The sequence below is a fragment of the Lolium perenne genome, chromosome 4 (genome assembly GCF_019359855.2).
Source record: "Lolium perenne isolate Kyuss_39 chromosome 4, Kyuss_2.0, whole genome shotgun sequence".
Lineage (NCBI taxonomy): Eukaryota > Viridiplantae > Streptophyta > Magnoliopsida > Poales > Poaceae > Lolium > Lolium perenne.
The window spans coordinates 71,607,094-71,625,373 of record NC_067247.2 but is presented as its reverse complement, the minus strand read 5'-3'; the positions used below and the strand labels follow the sequence as shown (position 1 = coordinate 71,625,373).

At 41.6% G+C, this 18,280-nt stretch overlaps 1 protein-coding gene across 1 annotated transcript; it reads left to right on the top strand.

Annotated features, from left to right (window-relative positions):
- Positions 1-14,283: 14,283 nt before the first annotated feature.
- On the top strand, positions 14,284-17,651 carry LOC127292948 (deoxyhypusine synthase). The gene is made up of 7 exons (XM_051322497.2): positions 14,284-14,610; positions 14,705-14,872; positions 15,247-15,465; positions 15,761-15,844; positions 16,046-16,151; positions 16,216-16,451; positions 17,329-17,651. The coding sequence occupies exons 1-7, from the start codon at positions 14,377-14,379 to the stop codon at positions 17,404-17,406; spliced, it is 1,125 nt and encodes a 374-aa protein (XP_051178457.1). The 5' UTR covers positions 14,284-14,376; the 3' UTR covers positions 17,407-17,651.
- The last annotated feature ends 629 nt before the right edge of the window (positions 17,652-18,280 follow it).

The window sequence follows — 18,280 nt, the reverse complement described above, 5'->3', positions numbered from 1 at the left end:
GGGCTCGAGAGACAGTCTCCTCGGTCTATTGTTTCTGCACAGGAGCTCGAGAGGGCTCTATCGTCGATTACTCCACAGCCTTCGGACGGTGCGGTTGACACCACCCCGGCTTCGCGTTCTACACCTTCGGACAGGCTGGCTAGAGGGCGCGTTCACACTCTTGGGCGTCTTACCCACTCGGCGTCGCGTCGCACCTCCGCTTCGCCTTCGGGCCGTGCCTCCCCTACACCGGCTATGGAGGCCGGCAGGGACTCGCCGCGCTCGGCCTCGCCACGTGGGGCTGCACTCATGGAGAGGGGCGGGGCAACTTCTGGGGCAGCCATCCGGCCTGGGCAGGCCCCGGAACAGCCGCAGCGTGCCCCGGCCTTGCCGCACACTGTTCTGCCCTCCTCTCCGCGGGGTTCTGCGGAGGTCGTCTCCCCGGCGACTCCGGTGGGAGTTCACGCCGGGATGTCTGCAGCGGAGGCTGGCGGCGGGGGAGGGTCTTCTCCGACCTTTACCTCCTCCGACGCCTTCTACGAGTTGTCTTCGTCTACGGAGGGAGGTGGGCATGCCTCGGCTGGTCATGGGGGGGGGGGATCTACCTCGCCTATTCCCCCGACTGTGACCACGATGGTGACGGCGGAGGAGGATCGTGCGGCATTGCTGCCGTCTGGTTTTAGGGGAGGGCCTTCTTCACCCTGTTGGAGATATGCCCAAGAGGCAATAATAAAAGTGGTTATTATATATCTTTATGTTTATGATAAATGTTTATATACCATGCTATAATTGTATTAACCGAAACATTAATACATGTGTGATATGTAAACAACAAAGAGTCCCTAGTAAGCCTCTTAACTAGCTTGTTGATTAATAGATGATTAGTTTCATAATCATGAACATTGGATATTATTAATAACAAGGTTATATCATTATATGAATGATGTAATGGACACACCTAATTAAGCGTAGCATAAGATCACGTCATTAAGTTATTTGCTATAAGCTTTTGATACATAGTTACCTAGTCCTTATGACCATGAGATCATATAAATCACTTATACCGGAAAGGTACTTTGATTACATCAAACGCCACTGCGTAAATGGGTGGTTATAAAGGTGGGATTAAGTATCCGGAAAGTATGAGTTGAGGCATATGGATCAACAGTGGGATTTGTCCATCCCGATGACGGATAGATATACTCTGGGCCCTCTCGGTGGAATGTCGTCTAATGTCTTGCAAGCATATGAATAAGTTCATAAGAGACCACATACCACAGTACGAGTAAAGAGTACTTGTCAGGAGACGAGGTTGAACAAGGTATAGAGTGATACCGATGATCAAACCTCGGACAAGTAAAATATCGTGTGACAAAGGGAATTGGTATCGTATGTGAATGGTTCATTCGATCACTAAGTCATCGTTGAATATGTGGGAGCCATTATGGATCTCCAGATCCCGCTATTGGTTATTGGTCGGAGAGAGATCTCAACCATGTCCGCATAGTTTGCGAACCGTAGGGTGACACACTTAAAGTTGGATGTTGAAATGGTAGAACTTGAATATGGAATGGAGTTCGAATATTTGTTCGGAGTCTCGGATGGGATCCCAGACATCACGAGGAGTTCCGGAATGGTCCGGAGAATAAGATTCATATATAGGATGTCATTTTATGTGTTTGAAAATGATTCGGAAGGTTCTATGGAAGGTTCTAGAAGGTTCTAGAAAAGTCCGGAAGAAACCGCTAAGGAAGGAGGAGTCCCGGAGGGACTCCACCTCCATGGCCGGCCAACCCTAGAGGGGGAGGAGTCCCAAGTGGACTCCCCCTATGGGGCCGGCCAACCCCCCCACATGGAAGGGGGAAATCCCACCTCAAGTGGGATTCCCACCTTAGGTAGGTTTCTCTATCACATGGAAGGTTTTGGGTTCGGGTCTTATTCGGAGACTTGTAGTCCAACACTTGGGGCTTCCACCTATATAATGAGGGGCCAAGGGGAGGGGGCCGGCCACCCCAAGACCACAACCTGGCCGCCCCCCTTGAGTGGCCGGCCACCCCCTCCCAAACCCTAGCCGCCCCTTCTCCTCCATAGCTCCCGCGTGCTTTAGCGAAGCTCCGCCGGAGTTCTCCACCGCCACCGACACCACGCCGTCGTGCTGTCGGATTCAAGAGGAGCTACTACTTCCGCTGCCCGCTGGAACGGGGAGGTGGACGTCGTCTTCATCAACAACCGAACGTGTGACCGAGTACGGAGGTGCTGCCCGTTCGTGGCGCCGTGATCAAGATCTTCTACGCGCTTTTGCAAGCGGCAAGTGATCGTCTACCGCAGCAACAAGAGCCTCATCTTGTAGGCTTTGGAATCTCTTCAAGGGTGAGACTCGATAATCCCCTCGTTGCTACCGTGTTCTAGATTGCATCTTGGCTTGGATTGCGTGTTTGCGGTAGGAAAATTTTTGTTTTCTATGCTACGTTATCCTACAGTGGTATCAGAGCCGTGTCTATGTATAGATGGTTGCACGAGTAGAACACAATGGTTTTGTCGGCGTTGATGCTTATGTTGTCTTTAGTTCGAGTACTTTGCATCTTTGTGGCATGGTGGGATGAAGCGGCTCGGGCTAACTTTACATGACCGTGTTCATGAGACTTGCTCCACGTTCGACATGCAACTTGTATTGCATAAGTGGCTTTGCGGGTGTCTGTCTCTCCCACCATAGTGAAGATTCAATTTACTCTTTCTATTGACAACACTAGTATCACCGTTGTGGTTCATGTTCGTAGGTAGATTAGATCTTACTCGAAAACCCTAAACCACGTAAAATATGCAAACCAAATTAGAGGCGTCTAACTTGTTTTTGCAGGGGTTTGGTGATGTGATATGGCCATGATGTGATGATGAATATGTATGAGATGATCATTATTGTATTGTGGCAACCGGCAGGAGCCTTATGGTTGTCTTTAAATTTCATGTTGAGTAGTATCTCAAAGTAGTTGTAATAGTTGCTACATGAGGTGAACAACCATGAAGACGGCGCCATGGACCTTGACGCTACGCCGACGATGATGGAGATCATGCCCGTTGATGATGGAGATCATGTCCGTGCTTTGGAGATGATGATCGAAGGCACAAAGACTAAAGGGCCATATCATATCACATATGAATTGCATGTGATGTTAATCCTTTATGCATCCTATTTTGCTTAGAACGCGACGGTAGCATTATAAGATGATCCCTCACATTAATATCAAGATAATAAAGTGTTCTCCCCTCGTATGCACCGTTGCACAGTTCGTCGTTTCGAAGCATCTCGTGATGATCGGATGTGATAGACTCAATGTTCACATACAACGGGTGTAAGCCATGTTGCACACGCGGAATACTTGGGTTTGCTTGACGAGCCTAGCATGTACAGACATGGCCTCGGGACAACGGAAACCGAAAGGTTGAACACGAGTCATATGGATGATATGATCAACATGTTGATGTTCACCATTAAAGCTACATCAACTCACGTGATGATCGGTTTTGGTGTAGTGGATGTGGATCGTGTACCACTTAACAACTATGAGGGATGTTGTATTAAGTGGGAGTTCATTAGTAATTAGATTAAAACATGAACTAATTATCATGAACATAGTCTGAATAGTATTTTGAATTAAATTTGTAGAATTGGCATCCGTTTTCTACCATGCGTTAGTCTTGTAATTGAGATTGAAATACTGTTAAGTCTGACTAATAACTTTACGGACTGGTACCGTATTGTTAAAGAATCAAGAAATGATTAAGTCCTATTGCAAACTTTTAGTAAACCTCACATTGTTGATTCAAAGAGCTATGGTTTCAGTTAGTACCTAAAGTCATCTTGTCTCCGTGAAACTTGAAGTTCAAATCTGTTTGAAAAGTAAGGAGCTGAAAATTTTAGTTTTCAGAAATAATCAAAGATATGAGATATATGTGATATCTAAGACCTTATTGCAAGATGATAGAATATAATTTGGTGAGACTACATAAACTCATAAGTTTTATGGGAATGTACGAAGATTGAAGACGCAAGGCGTCCCAATCCTCCAACTATTGGGGCACTAACGATATTCGCATATCCATGAAATGATCGTCCTTAGTATGCACCGTTTCTAAGACTCGTCGTTTCGAATACTGAGGTATAGATTCTACGTGTACATACAATGGGTGCAAGCCAAATTTGCACATGCGAATACTGAGGTTAAACTTTACGAGCCTAGCATGTACAGACATGGTCTCGGAAAGTCGTCATGAATTGATGGATAAAATTATGAGTGAAATTGTTCATCATATTACAAAGTTACTAATAGTGAAATCTGGAACACTTGTCATATGATGATCAACTTCAAAGTAAGAACCTCAAGGTTATTGGTATTTGACCAACAAACCTAGAAGTTATTGAAGATGAAGTGTTTTCTGAATAATGAGGAAAGCTAAAAGAGAAACTTCAAAAGATATTTTGGCAGAAAGAAAAGAAAAGACTAGAAAGTCTAGCTCAGGTGTATATAAATGATATACATGTTATGGTTGTATTCCTAGTTTGGTCACACAATGAAATTCTTGGGTATTAGTACCATATTGGTTGGTATGAAGTGTCATACAAAACAACGCAATACAAGAATACAATGGCCTAAGTGACTGACAAGGAATATGATAGAAATGCACGTCTAGAACAAAAATAAAGTGTTATGATGTTCGTCGTTGGCATTCTATCTAGCCCTTAGAATTTATAATAAAGAACTTAATAATTGTTATTTTGCTCTGATCAAATGAAAACAATGAGTTGTTCAAATTATGGCATTACTCCATGAACGATGGATAAGTTATTATAAATCTTAATGGTGAAAATACACATACATAAACACTGATGCTAAAATGCCATAAGGCAAATAATTTGAATTCCACTTATTTGTGGAACCGCCATTTAGGTCATGTTAGAGAGGAACGCATGAAGGAACTCCATGCAAATGGATTTTTGGAGTCATTTGATTTTTGAATCGTTTGATGCTTGCAAATCTTTTCTAAAGAGAATGACTAAAATACCGTTCATAGGCCAACAGTTGAAACGGGCAACTAACTTAGTGGAAATATACATGATGATGTATGTAGTTCACTGGGCATAGTTGTGTGCGGGAGATTCTTCTACTTCATGAAAACTTCCAACAATGAATTGAGTATATATGTGGATATATTCGATAAGGAAGAAGTTTGAAACATTTGAATAGATTCAAATAAATTTCAGCATGAAGTGGAAATCATCGTAATAGAAAAGTCAAATATCTATGATTGGATCATAGTGGAAATATTTGAATTACGAGTTTTAGCGAACATCTAAGAGAGTTATAAAGTTGTTCTACAACTCACGTTTCTTGGAGTATCATAATGATGATGGAGTATCCGAGAGATGTATCCAAACCTTGTTGGATCAATGATGAGATAAAATATTGATGCCATTATATTTTTATGGATTATGCTTTAGAGACTACCACTTTTACACTGAATAGAGCATCATCATGATCCGTTGAAATGACACCATACGAGTTATGGCATGGGTATGAACCCTAATAGTCCTTTCTTAAATTTTGGTGTGCATAGCATAAAGTGAACCAAAATCGGATGAATGTCTTTATGGGTTATCCCAAAGAATTAATTGGGAATTCTTTCCACTATGGAGACAAAGACAAAAGTGTTTGTCGATGTTTCTTACTTATTTCCAAGAAATTGTTTTTAGCGAATTATTTTAGTGGGAGGACAATAGAACTTGGTAAGGTTTATGAACCTGAGCATAATGATCAGAGTAGCGTAGCATCGGAATTAGTTCCGGAAGCGGCCACGACGATCATGGCTCCCATGTCTACAAAATGTTATAGTCATGGAGATCAAAGTACTTATTGAACCTTGTAGGTATGATTTACTTTATGATCAAATAAATGATTTGTGAACAAAGGATTGTTTTTGAACAATGATAAACCAACTACAAACAAAGAAGTTATGATGGGCCCTGACTCCGTTAAAATGGCTATACGCCATGAAATCCAAGATAGATGAATACTTTTTTGGATCTATAAAATTGATGAACTTGGATGGAATATCCTTGAATAAGCTCGACTTGTCGAAAAGTTGTTTGCGACAAAGTTCAAAGAGTTGACTATGATAAGATTAGATCTTTCGTAGCAATGCTTATAGTCTATGTGGATTATTCTAGTAATCGCTACAGATTTCTTTCATGAGATATGATAGTAGGATGGCAAAATACATTACTTAACAGAAGTGTGTATTAAAGGTGTATACAAGATACAACCAATTGTTTTGCTAGTCCGTGGAATACTAGATAGGTATACGAACTTCAATTGGATGAAGTGAGTATCGCGGAGTTGGAATCTTCACCGGATGAAATAGTCAAAGAGTTTTGGATTTCATCAAGAAACGATGAAGATGCTTACATTTGCAAGAAATTAAGTGGGAGCACTGAGACATATTTATAATACTTTATGTAGCTGACATATCGTTGATTATAAATATTATAATTATATAATTGATTAAAAGGTTTCATTGAGAATTAGCTTTAATGAAAGGATATGGACTGAAACATTTTTAGTGTCAAGATCTATGAAGATAGATTGAGACACATAATAAGTTTAAGTCAAAGTACATAGAATGGATATTGAAGTAGTTCAATATAGAGATATTAAGAAAATGTTCTTGTCATGTGAAGGTTTAACAAGACTTGAGTGTATCTGACACTCAATGAGTAAAAACACATGAGTGATTATAGATCACGAATAATATGTACACAATCAGATGTCCTGTGTTCTAAAAGGTTAAGAGCATATACCAGAATGATACATGTGATGATCAATGGACAAACAGTAAGAATATCCCTGTGTGCTTTAGAAGAACCAAGGATATATATATATAGTTTTATATGGGGTAATAACAAACAAATCGCTGTAAGGTGTTGCACCGATATTTGTTTAGTCACATACAAAAATTAATTTCAAATCTCAATTAGGCTAAGTGTTGATTAAAAGGTAGCACAATGCTAGATTTAGAAGAGTTCTAAAATGTTGTGATGGATTCTACAAACGAAGGCAGAATATGTCATTGTTTTGATAATGACTAAGGATGTTAAGTCAAGAGGTTCTTTGAGAACTTGGTGTAGTTCCGATAGTGTCAGAACTTTGAAGCTATATTGTGTATGACAATATTAGTGACATATTTCAGACCACGGAATTAAGGTTCCACCAGAAGACCAAACATATTTAATGCCGACTCATTTGGAAAATGAGTGATGCGTGAAGACGCAAATGAATTTCAAAATACATACGTTTCTGAGTGTGTCAGAACCGTTGACTAAAGCTCTCCCTAGGGCAAAGCATGACCAACACCAGAATGCCATGGGTGTTAGGTACCTTACAATGTAATCTAGATTATTGACTCTAGTGCAAGTGGGAGACTGTTGGAGATATGCCCAAGAGGCAATAATAAAAGTGGTTATTATATATCTTTATGTTTATGATAAATGTTTATATACCATGCTATAATTGTATTAACCGAAACATTGATACATGTGTGATATGTAAACAACAAAGAGTCCCTAGTAAGCCTCTTAACTAGCTTGTTGATTAATAGATGATTAGTTTCATAATCATGAACATTGGATGTTATTAATAACAAGGTTATATCATTATATGAATGATGTAATGGACACACCCAATTAAGCGTAGCATAAGATCACGTCATTAAGTTATTTGCTATAAGCTTTCGATACATAGTTACCTAGTCCTTATGACCATGAGATCATATAAATCACTTATACCGGAAAGGTACTTTGATTACATCAAACGCCACTGCGTAAATGGGTGGTTATAAAGGTGGGATTAAGTATCCGGAAAGTATGAGTTGAGGCATATGGATCAACAGTGGGATTTGTCCATCCCAATGACGGATAGATATACTCTGGGCCCTCTCGGTGGAATGTCGTCTAATGTCTTACAAGCATATGAATAAGTTCATAAGAGACCACATACCACGGTACGAGTAAAGAGTACTTGTCAGGAGACGAGGTTGAACAAGGTATAGAGTGATACCGATGATCAAACCTCGGACAAGTAAAATATCGTGTGACAAAGGGAATTGGTATCGTATGTGAATGGTTCATTCGATCACTAAGTCATCGTTGAATATGTGGGAGCCATTATGGATCTCCAGATCCCGCTATTGGTTATTGGTCGGAGAGAGATCTCAACCATGTCCGCATAGTTCGTGAACCGTAGGGTGACACGCTTAAAGTTGGATGTTGAAATGGTAGAACTTGAATATGGAATGGAGTTCGAATATTTGTTCGGAGTCTCGGATGGGATCCCAGACATCACGAGGAGTTCCGGAATGGTCCGGAGAATAAGATTCATATATAGGATGTCATTTTATGTGTTTGAAAATGATTCGGAAGGTTCTATGGAAGGTTCTAGAAGGTTTTAGAAAAGTCCGGAAGAAACCGCTAAGGAAGGAGGAGTCCCGGAGGGACTCCACCTCCATGGCCGGCCAACCCTAGAGGGGGAGGAGTCCCAAGTGGACTCCCCCTATGGGGCCGGCCAACCCCCCCACATGGAAGGGGGAAATCCCACCTCAAGTGGGATTCCCACCTTAGGTAGGTTTCCCTATCACGTGGAAGGTTTTGGGTTCGGGTCTTATTCGGAGACTTGTAGTCCAACACTTGGGGCTTCCACCTATATAATGAGGGGCCAAGGGGAGGGGGTCGGCCACCCCAAGACCACAACCTGGCCGCCCCCCTTGAGTGGCCGGCCAACCCCTCCCAAACCCTAGCCGCCCCCTTCTCCTCCATAGCTCCCGCGTGCTTTAGCGAAGCTCCGCCGGAGTTCTCCACCGCCACCGACACCACGCCGTCGTGCTGTCGGATTCAAGAGGAGCTACTACTTCCGCTGCCCTCTGGAACGGGGAGGTGGACGTCGTCTTCATCAACAACCGAACGTGTGACCGAGTACGGAGGTGCTGCCCGTTCGTGGCGCCGTGATCAAGATCTTCTACGCGCTTTTGCAAGCGGCAAGTGATCGTCTACCACAGCAACAAGAGCCTCATCTTGTAGGCTTTGGAATCTCTTCAAGGGTGAGACTCGATAATCCCCTCGTTGCTACCGTCTTCTAGATTGCATCTTGGCTTGGATTGCGTGTTTGCGGTAGGAAAATTTTTGTTTTCTATGCTACGTTATCCTACACACCCGCCTCCCCTAAGGCTGATGGTGCCTCTCTCGGCCGTCTGAAGGGGCCAACGGCTCCACCTAGGGCGGCTGCTGCCACTCCGTCTAGGTGAAGTACGCGCCATGGTGTCGGCCCAGACGGGGCTGCGGCGTCGGACGAGGATTCGCTAGCTAGAGCGATGAGACGCAAGGCAACGGCAAACCTCGACTTCTCAGGTATAAATAAAAGTTCTAAATCATTTCTAACTTTCCCAACACCACTAATTAATGCGAACCTTAATAATGTGGGGGTTTCGTTGGGTAAGTCTGTTAATGCTATTTCGGTTTCGGCTAATGCTCTTAGACGTATGGAGTTTGATAGATTTAAACTCTCTCCTACGATTTTGAGTAAGCATGATACCTTACTCTCTAACGAAGATGATGAGGAAGTGTATTCCGTCTCAGACGGACAACTTCTCACGCATCTAGTTGGAGAGGTTTCGGAGGTTGGTTTGGATGATGAGACGCTGGGTTCATGTTTTGAACTAAAAGCAGCGGAACGCAAATCCAGAGCTTCCCTATTAAAAGAAATGGTTGGCCTAACAAAAAGGCAAAGGCAAATAAATCTCCTATTGTTTCCAAATGAATGGCATGTTTAGGAATAGGAGAGGTCTTAAAGACTTGGCTAAACACTTACACATCGCTGATTGCATTAGGGAACATTGTCTTGATTTTATTGCCATATCCGAAACGGGTAAGAGGAATTACTCAACAAGTTTTCTAAATCGCCTTTCAGGCGGGGAAGACTTCGCTTGGGTATCCCGCCCACCTCGGGGGCGTTCGGGTGGCCTACTAGTTGGAGTCCGAACTTCTACCATGGAAATTTTAGATAATTCTGGAGGATATTTTCATATAAAACTCCACATCCGGAACAAATCTGATAATTTCATTTGGAGTTTGGTTTCCGTCTATGGGGCGGCTCAGGACGCTGCTAAACCTGCTTTTCTTCGTGAGTTGGTGAATCTAGCAAAAGATAATCCGCACCCCATCATTATCCGGGGCGATTTTAATATGCTAAGATACACTCAGGAGAAGAGCAGGGGCAGGTTTGACACGCATTGGCCTTCTTATTCAATGCCGTCATCGATAGCTTGGATCTAAGGGAGTTCTCAATGATTGGGAGACAATTTACTTGGGCAAATAGCCTCCCAGAGCCTCCTACTTACGAGAAGCTAGACCGTGTATTGATGGACTCAGATTGGGAACTAAAATTCCCCCTAGTCTCAGTACGGGTTCTGCCACGTATTGAAGCCTTTTCAGACCATGCGTCTATTTTACTTTCAACCGGGAACCCAATACCTCATTGTAGACGTCCATTCAAATTTGAACTTGGATGGCTACAAAGGGAGGGGTTCTCGGATATGATTAAATTTATATGGGACAAGCCAGTTGCTGGGAACAACCCAATCCAAAGGTGGAATAATAAGTTGCGCTCGACGCGTAGATACCTTGGGGGTTGGTCTAAACACATGACTGGAGTACTCAAGAAAGAGAAGCTCAGCCTATCATCAAAAATCGATGATCTGGAGGCACTCGCCGAGGTACGACCATTAACTACGCAGGAGATTGATCTTAAAAGTCAAATCAATGCAACGTTAGCGGGTCTACTAAGGGAGGAGGAACTCAAGTGGTACCAAAGATCTAAAGCCCAATTTTTGCTGGAAGGAGATTCGAATACGAGATACTTTCATAGTGTAGCCAATGGCAGACACAGAAAAAAACTCATTCATTCTTTAGTCCAGGAAGAGGGCGTGATTGAAGGTCACGAACAACTTAAGTCCTATATTACATCTTATTACAAAGGTCTGTTCGGAGCCCCCGAGGAATCTGATATATCCATGGATGAATCCAGGATTGATGATATTCCTCAAGTGTCCCCACAAGAAAACGCTATTCTGACTTCCCCCTATTCTGAGGAGGAGATAAGGAAAGCGGTTTTCCAAATGGAACATAATAAGGCGCCCGGGCCGGATGGTTTCCCAGCAGAATTTCATCAGTCTTTCTGGGAAACTATTAAGAATAATCTTTTGGAACTTTTTAGTGAACTACATAAGGGGCAACTTGAACTGTTCCGCATCAATTTTGGTGAAATCATTCTCTTACCAAAAGTGACTGATGCGGAACGGATTCAGCAATATAGACCTATATGTCTCCTTAATGTTTGCTTTAAATTTTTTACAAAAGTGGCTACTATTAGGCTTAATTCGGTGGCTGATCATGTGGTACTTCCATCCCAGACTGCTTTTATGCAAGGTAGATACATCCTAGATGGTGTTGTTACTTTGCATGAAACAATTCATGAGATGCACCGCAAAAAGTTGAATGGGGTAATACTCAAAATCGACTTTGAAAAAGCCTATGACAAAGTCAAGTGGTCTTTTCTTCAACAGACGCTCAGGATGAAGGGTTTTTCCGATGAGTGGCGCGCTCTAATTAATAACTTAGTTTTTGGAGGAAGTGTTGCTATCAAGGTCAATGATGACGTTGGTAGATATTTCTAGACAAAAAAAGGTTTAAGGCAAGGCGATCCCCTATCCCCAATGTTGTTTAATATTGTGGCGGATATGCTTGCTATTATAATTGAGCGGGCTAAACTCGATGGCAGATCGAAGGGGTAGTTCCTCATTTGGTAGATGGGGGCTTATCTATTCTTCAATATGCCGATGACACAATTTTATTTATGGATCATGACTTGGACAAAGCACGAAATCTGAAGTTAATTCTTTCAGCTTTTGAGCAACTGTCAGGACTCAAGATAAACTTCCATAAAAGTGAATTGTTCTGTTTTGGAGAGGCCAAAGATGACGCCAACCTATATGCCGAATTATTTGGATGTGGGCTTGGGTGTTTTCCAATTAGCTACCTCGGCATTCCGATTCATTATCGGAGGCTGACGTTGGCCGAATGGAAAATCGTCGAGGAAAGACTCCAAAAACGCCTGAGTAGTTGGAAAGGAAAATTATTATCCCTTGGAGGAAGCTTAGTTCTCATTAATTCAGTACTTACAAATATGGTACTGTATATGATTTCTTTCTTCCAGTTGCCCAAAGGAGTCTTACATAGATTGGATTATTTCCGATCGAGGTTCTTTTGGCAAGGGAATAATGAGAACAAAAAATATCGGTTGACCAAATGGAGTGTTGTTTGCCGTCCAAAAGATCAAGGTGGACTAGGAGTCCATGATCTTGAAGTTAAAAACCGGGCTTTGCTAGGAAAATGGCTGGCCAGGTTATTAACTGAGGATGGCCGATGGCAAGAACTTTTGCGCAGAAAGTATGTGGGTTCAAAAGCTATATCTCAGGTTATATGGAAACCAGGAGATTCACACTTTTGGGCTGGCATTATGGCAACTAAAAAATACTTTTTCCCGTTTGGTTCGTTCTCCATTAGGAATGGGTCGGAGATAAGGTTCTGGGAGGATATATGGTTAGGTACAACCACTCTCTGAGAACAATATCCAGCTTTGTATAATATTGTTCGCCATAAGAGTGATACCTTACAGAAGGTATTGGAAACATCTCCACCCTCTATGACGTTCAGGCGAGATCTCATTGGCCCAAGATTAACTTCATGGAATGAATTGCTACAAAGGTTAGCTTCAGTCCAGTTAGTTCAGGGGGCTGATGAATTTCGCTGGAATCTCACCAAGAATGGTAAATTCACGGTCAGTTCCATGTACAAGGCCTTAATTATACACAGTCAACCGTTTGTTAATAATAAATCCATCTGGAAGATGAAGATACCTTTGAAAACAAAGGTCTTTGCATGGTATCTTCGTCGAGGTGTGATTCTTACTAAGGATAACCTTGCCAAACGCAATTGGCACGGCTGCACGAAATGTGTTTTCTGTCATGAACAAGAGACAATAAAACACATTTTCTTCAGTTGTCGAGTTGCTAGGTCTATATGGTCAATCATTCAGATAGGTTCTACCTTATATCCTCCGAGAAGCATTGCAAATATTTATGGCAATTGGCTTAATGGGGTGGATGCTAGGTATAAAACACTTATCAGGGTGGGAGCGATAGCTGTTATATGGTCGCTTTGGCTATGTAGAAATGACAAGGTTTTTAATGACAAAAACTCTTCTCTCTTGCAGGTTGTATACCGCGTTACGGCTTTGCTCCGTTCATGGTCGCCACTCCAACGATTGGAGGATCGCGACCTCTTTACGGAGGTGTCTACACGATTGGAGAACACGGCGAAGGACTATATTTCCCAACATGGGTGGCAGCATCTTAGGCGGATTGAGGCACATGTAGCTTAGCCGCCGGGATATTCACCTTTTTTTATGTACCTTCTAGGAGTATATCTATGAACATGTGGACTTATAAACGGCTGTGTGCATCTTGTTATGCAGAGGCTGGGTGTAATGCTTAAAAACCGTTTTGAGTAATAAAACGCCCTTTATCGGAAAAAAAAATGAGACTGAAGTTTGTTTCTGTCGCATCACATAGTCGCTAAGGAATTCACACTGAAAAAATAGTGTGCTTCCATCGATCAAGGAATGCTTCCGATCAAGGAATCCAGACCGAAAATATAGTGGATCCATCTAGTAGCCGATTCCCTAACAGTACCCTTGGCTTCACACCATGTGATCATTAGGCAGATTTTTAGTGGACGACTACAGTATCGTTGATAGCTAGGCCACAACGGTCCAATATCGAAATCTCACTACTTTGGGATTTAGTAGAACGCACCATATACATTTATAGATCACTACTTTTTTGCATGAGACCGACATGGCAACACCGACCCGGCGCCCACCCACGTGCTCACACGAAACACGCGTGACCGCGACGTGCCCAGATTCCGGCACTAGCGTTTCTGTTTCTGGCCCTAGCGGTGTACGAAATCCTGAAGTAGTAAGAATTACAGATATATATTGTTTCCTATAAAGAATTACAGATATGGCACTGGCACCATGTGTTTCTGGAAAGGATAAGCAGATACGGAGCATGTGTACGTGGAGCATTCCTGGCATCCTGGCGCAACGTTTCGCAAGGTTAAAAGGGAGGAGACGTTCGGCCGGAAGCACACAGCGCGCGGCGCAGAACCTGGTTAGCTTCTGTTTTCTTGCTCAAGCTTGTTTCTCGCGAAGCAGCTGCTCGGGTTAGGAGGAGATGGCTGCCAATGGAGACGTCAACGGTGGAGAACGCATTGCGGCAGCATTGAAGGACGTGCGCGCCATCCTGTTCAAGCAGTCCGAGTCCCTGGACGACTCACTGTGCACGAAGATCGCCGGCGCCGACTTCAACGACGCCGGCCTTGGCCTTGCCGGGCTGCTCCGCTCGCTCGCCACCACTGGATTCCAGGCGTCCCACCTCGGCGACGCCATCGACGTCGTCAACCAGATGGTAACCCTTACAAGTACTACTAGCTAATTCTCCTAATCGTTTTACCAACTGACAAACTAACTTTTTCTGCACTGTATTTTTGGCTGCATTGAAGTTGGATTGGAGGCTGTCGCACGAGAAACCAAGAGAGGACTGTGACAAAGCTGAGCTTGACCCGAAATACAGAGAATCTGTCAAGTGCAAGATATTTCTTGGTTTCACTTCAAACCTCGTGTCTTCTGGTATACGGGATGTGATCCGGTTTCTAGTTCAGCATCACCTGGTGAATACTCCAACTCTCTATCTCAAAAGAAAAAAATTGAAATTTCGAAAACAAAATAAGTTTAAATTATCAAACTTCATGCACTAGTCAACGCAGTCAAAAATCCGAACTGATATAAAGAAACAGTACAATCCACTTATACACTTCAAAACACCCCCTCGCACGTGTAACGGGAAAGATAAGTCAACATGTGTAGACCGGTGACTCGGAGGTATAACTCAAGAGGCATATAAACGTTTGCTCCGGTTATCATAAGAATCCTAAAAAGTACCAGAATATCTCCAGTTACCTAGTAACTACTAACAGTGCATATTGACGACTAATTTCCAAATCCATAGCTAATTAATTTTGAACAAAAAATATGTGTTCTTCAGGTGGATGTTATTGTTACGACTGCTGGGGGCATAGAGGAAGATCTCATAAAATGCCTCGCACCAATGTACCGAGGTGATTTTTCTCTATCTGGAACAATGCTGCACTCAAAAGGGCTGAACCGGATAGGAAATCTGTTGATGCCCAACAATAACTATTGCAAGTTTGAAAAATGGATCATGCCGCTCCTTGACAAGATGCTACTGGAACAATCTACTAAGGTAGTTACTTCTATTGGCTCATGAGATTGGCAACAACACGTTTCAATAATCAAATAATTTTTATATCATTTAAAATGTTCGAAAAGTGTTTCTGTATATGCCATGACCAAATCTCCCCACTAATTTGGAAACACCATCATATCATTTTTAAGCAGTTAATATTTTTCAATGTTATGGAAAAAAAACTATTTGTTGGAAGCAGTTCCCTAGTCAATGGAAACAATTCTTCAGTCTATATACATTGTCCATCATCTTAATGTTTTGCTTATCTTCTTCTATATCTTATTATTTGCAGAATGTTTGGACACCATCAAAGGTGATTGCTCGCCTCGGCAAAGAAATAAATGATGAAAGCTCCTTCCTTTACTGGGCACAGAAGGTAATATGCTTTTGACTACTCATAAGTTTCTTACAAATGGTCAAAAGATCTACATGCCTATGTAAACGTCGATCATACAAAACTATCTGTAAATAAATAAATAAACTTTGGTTTCTTGGTGAGGAAACATAATGAATACACCTGTTTTTGTTTTCATGCAAGACTGAAGTTACACTGTGCTGACTCGTTAAAATTGACCAGAACAATATCCCCGTATTCTGCCCAGCATTGACTGATGGATCAATTGGAGACATGTTGTTTTGCCATGCAGTTAAAAATCCTGGTCTTATTATTGACATTGTGCAAGGTAAGTTCCACTGTAATTTCTCTCTCGATGTGTTTGTATTTTCAAATCCTGAAGTTTTCTGCAGATGTAAGGATGATGGATTGCGAAGCAATTAATGCAACTCCAAGGAAGACAGGGGCTATAATTCTTGGTGGAGGCCTTCCAAAGCATCATATATGCAATGCCAATATGCTCCGCAATGGTACAGATTATGCAGTCTACATCAACACAGCTCAAGAGTATGATGGTAGTGATTCAGGAGCACATCCGGATGAAGCAGTTTCATGGGGAAAGATCAATGGTTCGGCAAAACCTGTAAAGGTATATATACAACCATCACTGGTTTCAGATTTTTATTTTTAGTTTTGTGGTTTGTATACGGCTAGACTCTAGTACTAAAAAGTTCCACATATATATAAATAATTGGACATGAAGATTTATATGGCAATTGGTTTGCAAAGAAAATCCACTCATGATCTTGACCTGGCTTCTGATTTCCAAGCTGTCTTGATTTATCAGTTTGTTAGGCACCTGTTTTGCATTGCAGAATAGTGTTGTGCAATGATATCTACATCAGAAATTTGTTTTAGAGATCGAGCTAGCGGCGAATCTAGCCCATTTTACTAGGGTGGGGTAGACCTGACTTGGGTTACGTACTTTTACCTTATTTTCTATGAAAGACGTATGCGCCTAGGCTAAATCTTAGGGTGAGGCCGCCCCACATTTCCACCATGCTGGCACCGCCACAGTGAGCTACATGGAGCTAGCTTTTTCAAAATTTGAAAAACTCATTTCACGGTTTCAAAAAATTCTAAACAAAAATCCTTAATATAGATAATGATAGAGTCTACAAACATACAAAATCCCAATCCAAAATACCTTATATTCAGGGCTTACCAAAATGACAAAATCTGGTAGAATTTGGAGAATTGAAATTTTGCACTGTTTCACAACTTTATATGCCAGATTTTGTTAGTTTTGTGAAGCTCAAAATATGGGTATTTCGAGTTGTGACTTTTTCAGGTTTGTAGAGTACACTATTTTCTAGATCTAGAATTTTTTTGAAACTTCAAAATGCAGTTTCTGTATAGTTCAAAAAACGAGCTATGTGTAGCTGGTGCTCCACACGATCTACTGTCAACATATCCTATTGGATGATTGTTACTGCAACCTAACGTGTCAGCTTTTGGAAATGTAGGTCCACTGCGATGCAACCATTGCTTTCCCGTTAGTTGTCGCTGCAACATTTGCCCGTAAATTTCATGGCCTGGAATGAACCATCAAATTCCTGGCGGCGAAATGAGGACGTTGATCAATATGTTGTTTGCTATGATATTCCTTTTTATGTGGATGCCTATAACCTCAATGTAATCAAAGCTATGACCCATGTGGCATTACTAGTGTTAACACTCTTTCATATATCTGTGTAACTCTTATAAAATAAATCCTCCCATGGCTATATGTGGATGACTTTGTACGCATTGAGAGGATATAAATAAGATGATCAAGTTTCTTTTCTCACTACCTCAGCTTTTGGAATGTTCCGACATTTAATTAGTACTCCCTCCGTCCCAAAAATGTAAGGCGTCTAAGAATTAGTTAAAAGTCAAACCTTTCAAACTTTGACCAAATATTTAGAGAAAAATATTTACATCTACAATATGTAATGGACACATTACGAAAATATACTTAATGGTGAATCTATTGATACTGATTTAGTATTGTAAATGTTTATATTTTTGTATATAAATTTGGTTAAACTTAAAAAATGTTGACTTTTAACTAATCTTTAGACGCCTTACATTTTGGGACGGAGGGAGTAGTTATTATATAACATGTTACTATCACGATCATCTCATTGTCATGAACATCATGTCCTTTTTTATAAGCGGCAGGGATAATATTCTGACCACTCTTTATTTGTATACAATAGTATTAGTGTGATTTATATTTTACATTTTGAATATTGTAGTTCTCTATTTAAAATCTTGCCAAAAATGATTTTGTGGCTTTGGGCATCACTGACAAGAACTACTTGCCATGGGTACTAGATGCCGAAATTCCCTTGAATGTCAATGGGCTTGGTGAAACAATCAAAGAAGAAAATGAAGAATCTAGACAAAATAAAACTAAGGGTATGATCTTTATTT

Coding starts and splice junctions, on each gene's coding strand:
- LOC127292948 (XM_051322497.2), top strand. CDS start 14,377: ATGGCTGCCAATGGAGACGTCAACGGTGGAGAACGCATTGCGGCAGCA. Junction 14,611..14,704: donor TCGACGTCGTCAACCAGATG/GTAACCCTTACA, acceptor GCTGCATTGAAG/TTGGATTGGAGGCTGTCGCA. Junction 14,873..15,246: donor TTCTAGTTCAGCATCACCTG/GTGAATACTCCA, acceptor TGTGTTCTTCAG/GTGGATGTTATTGTTACGAC.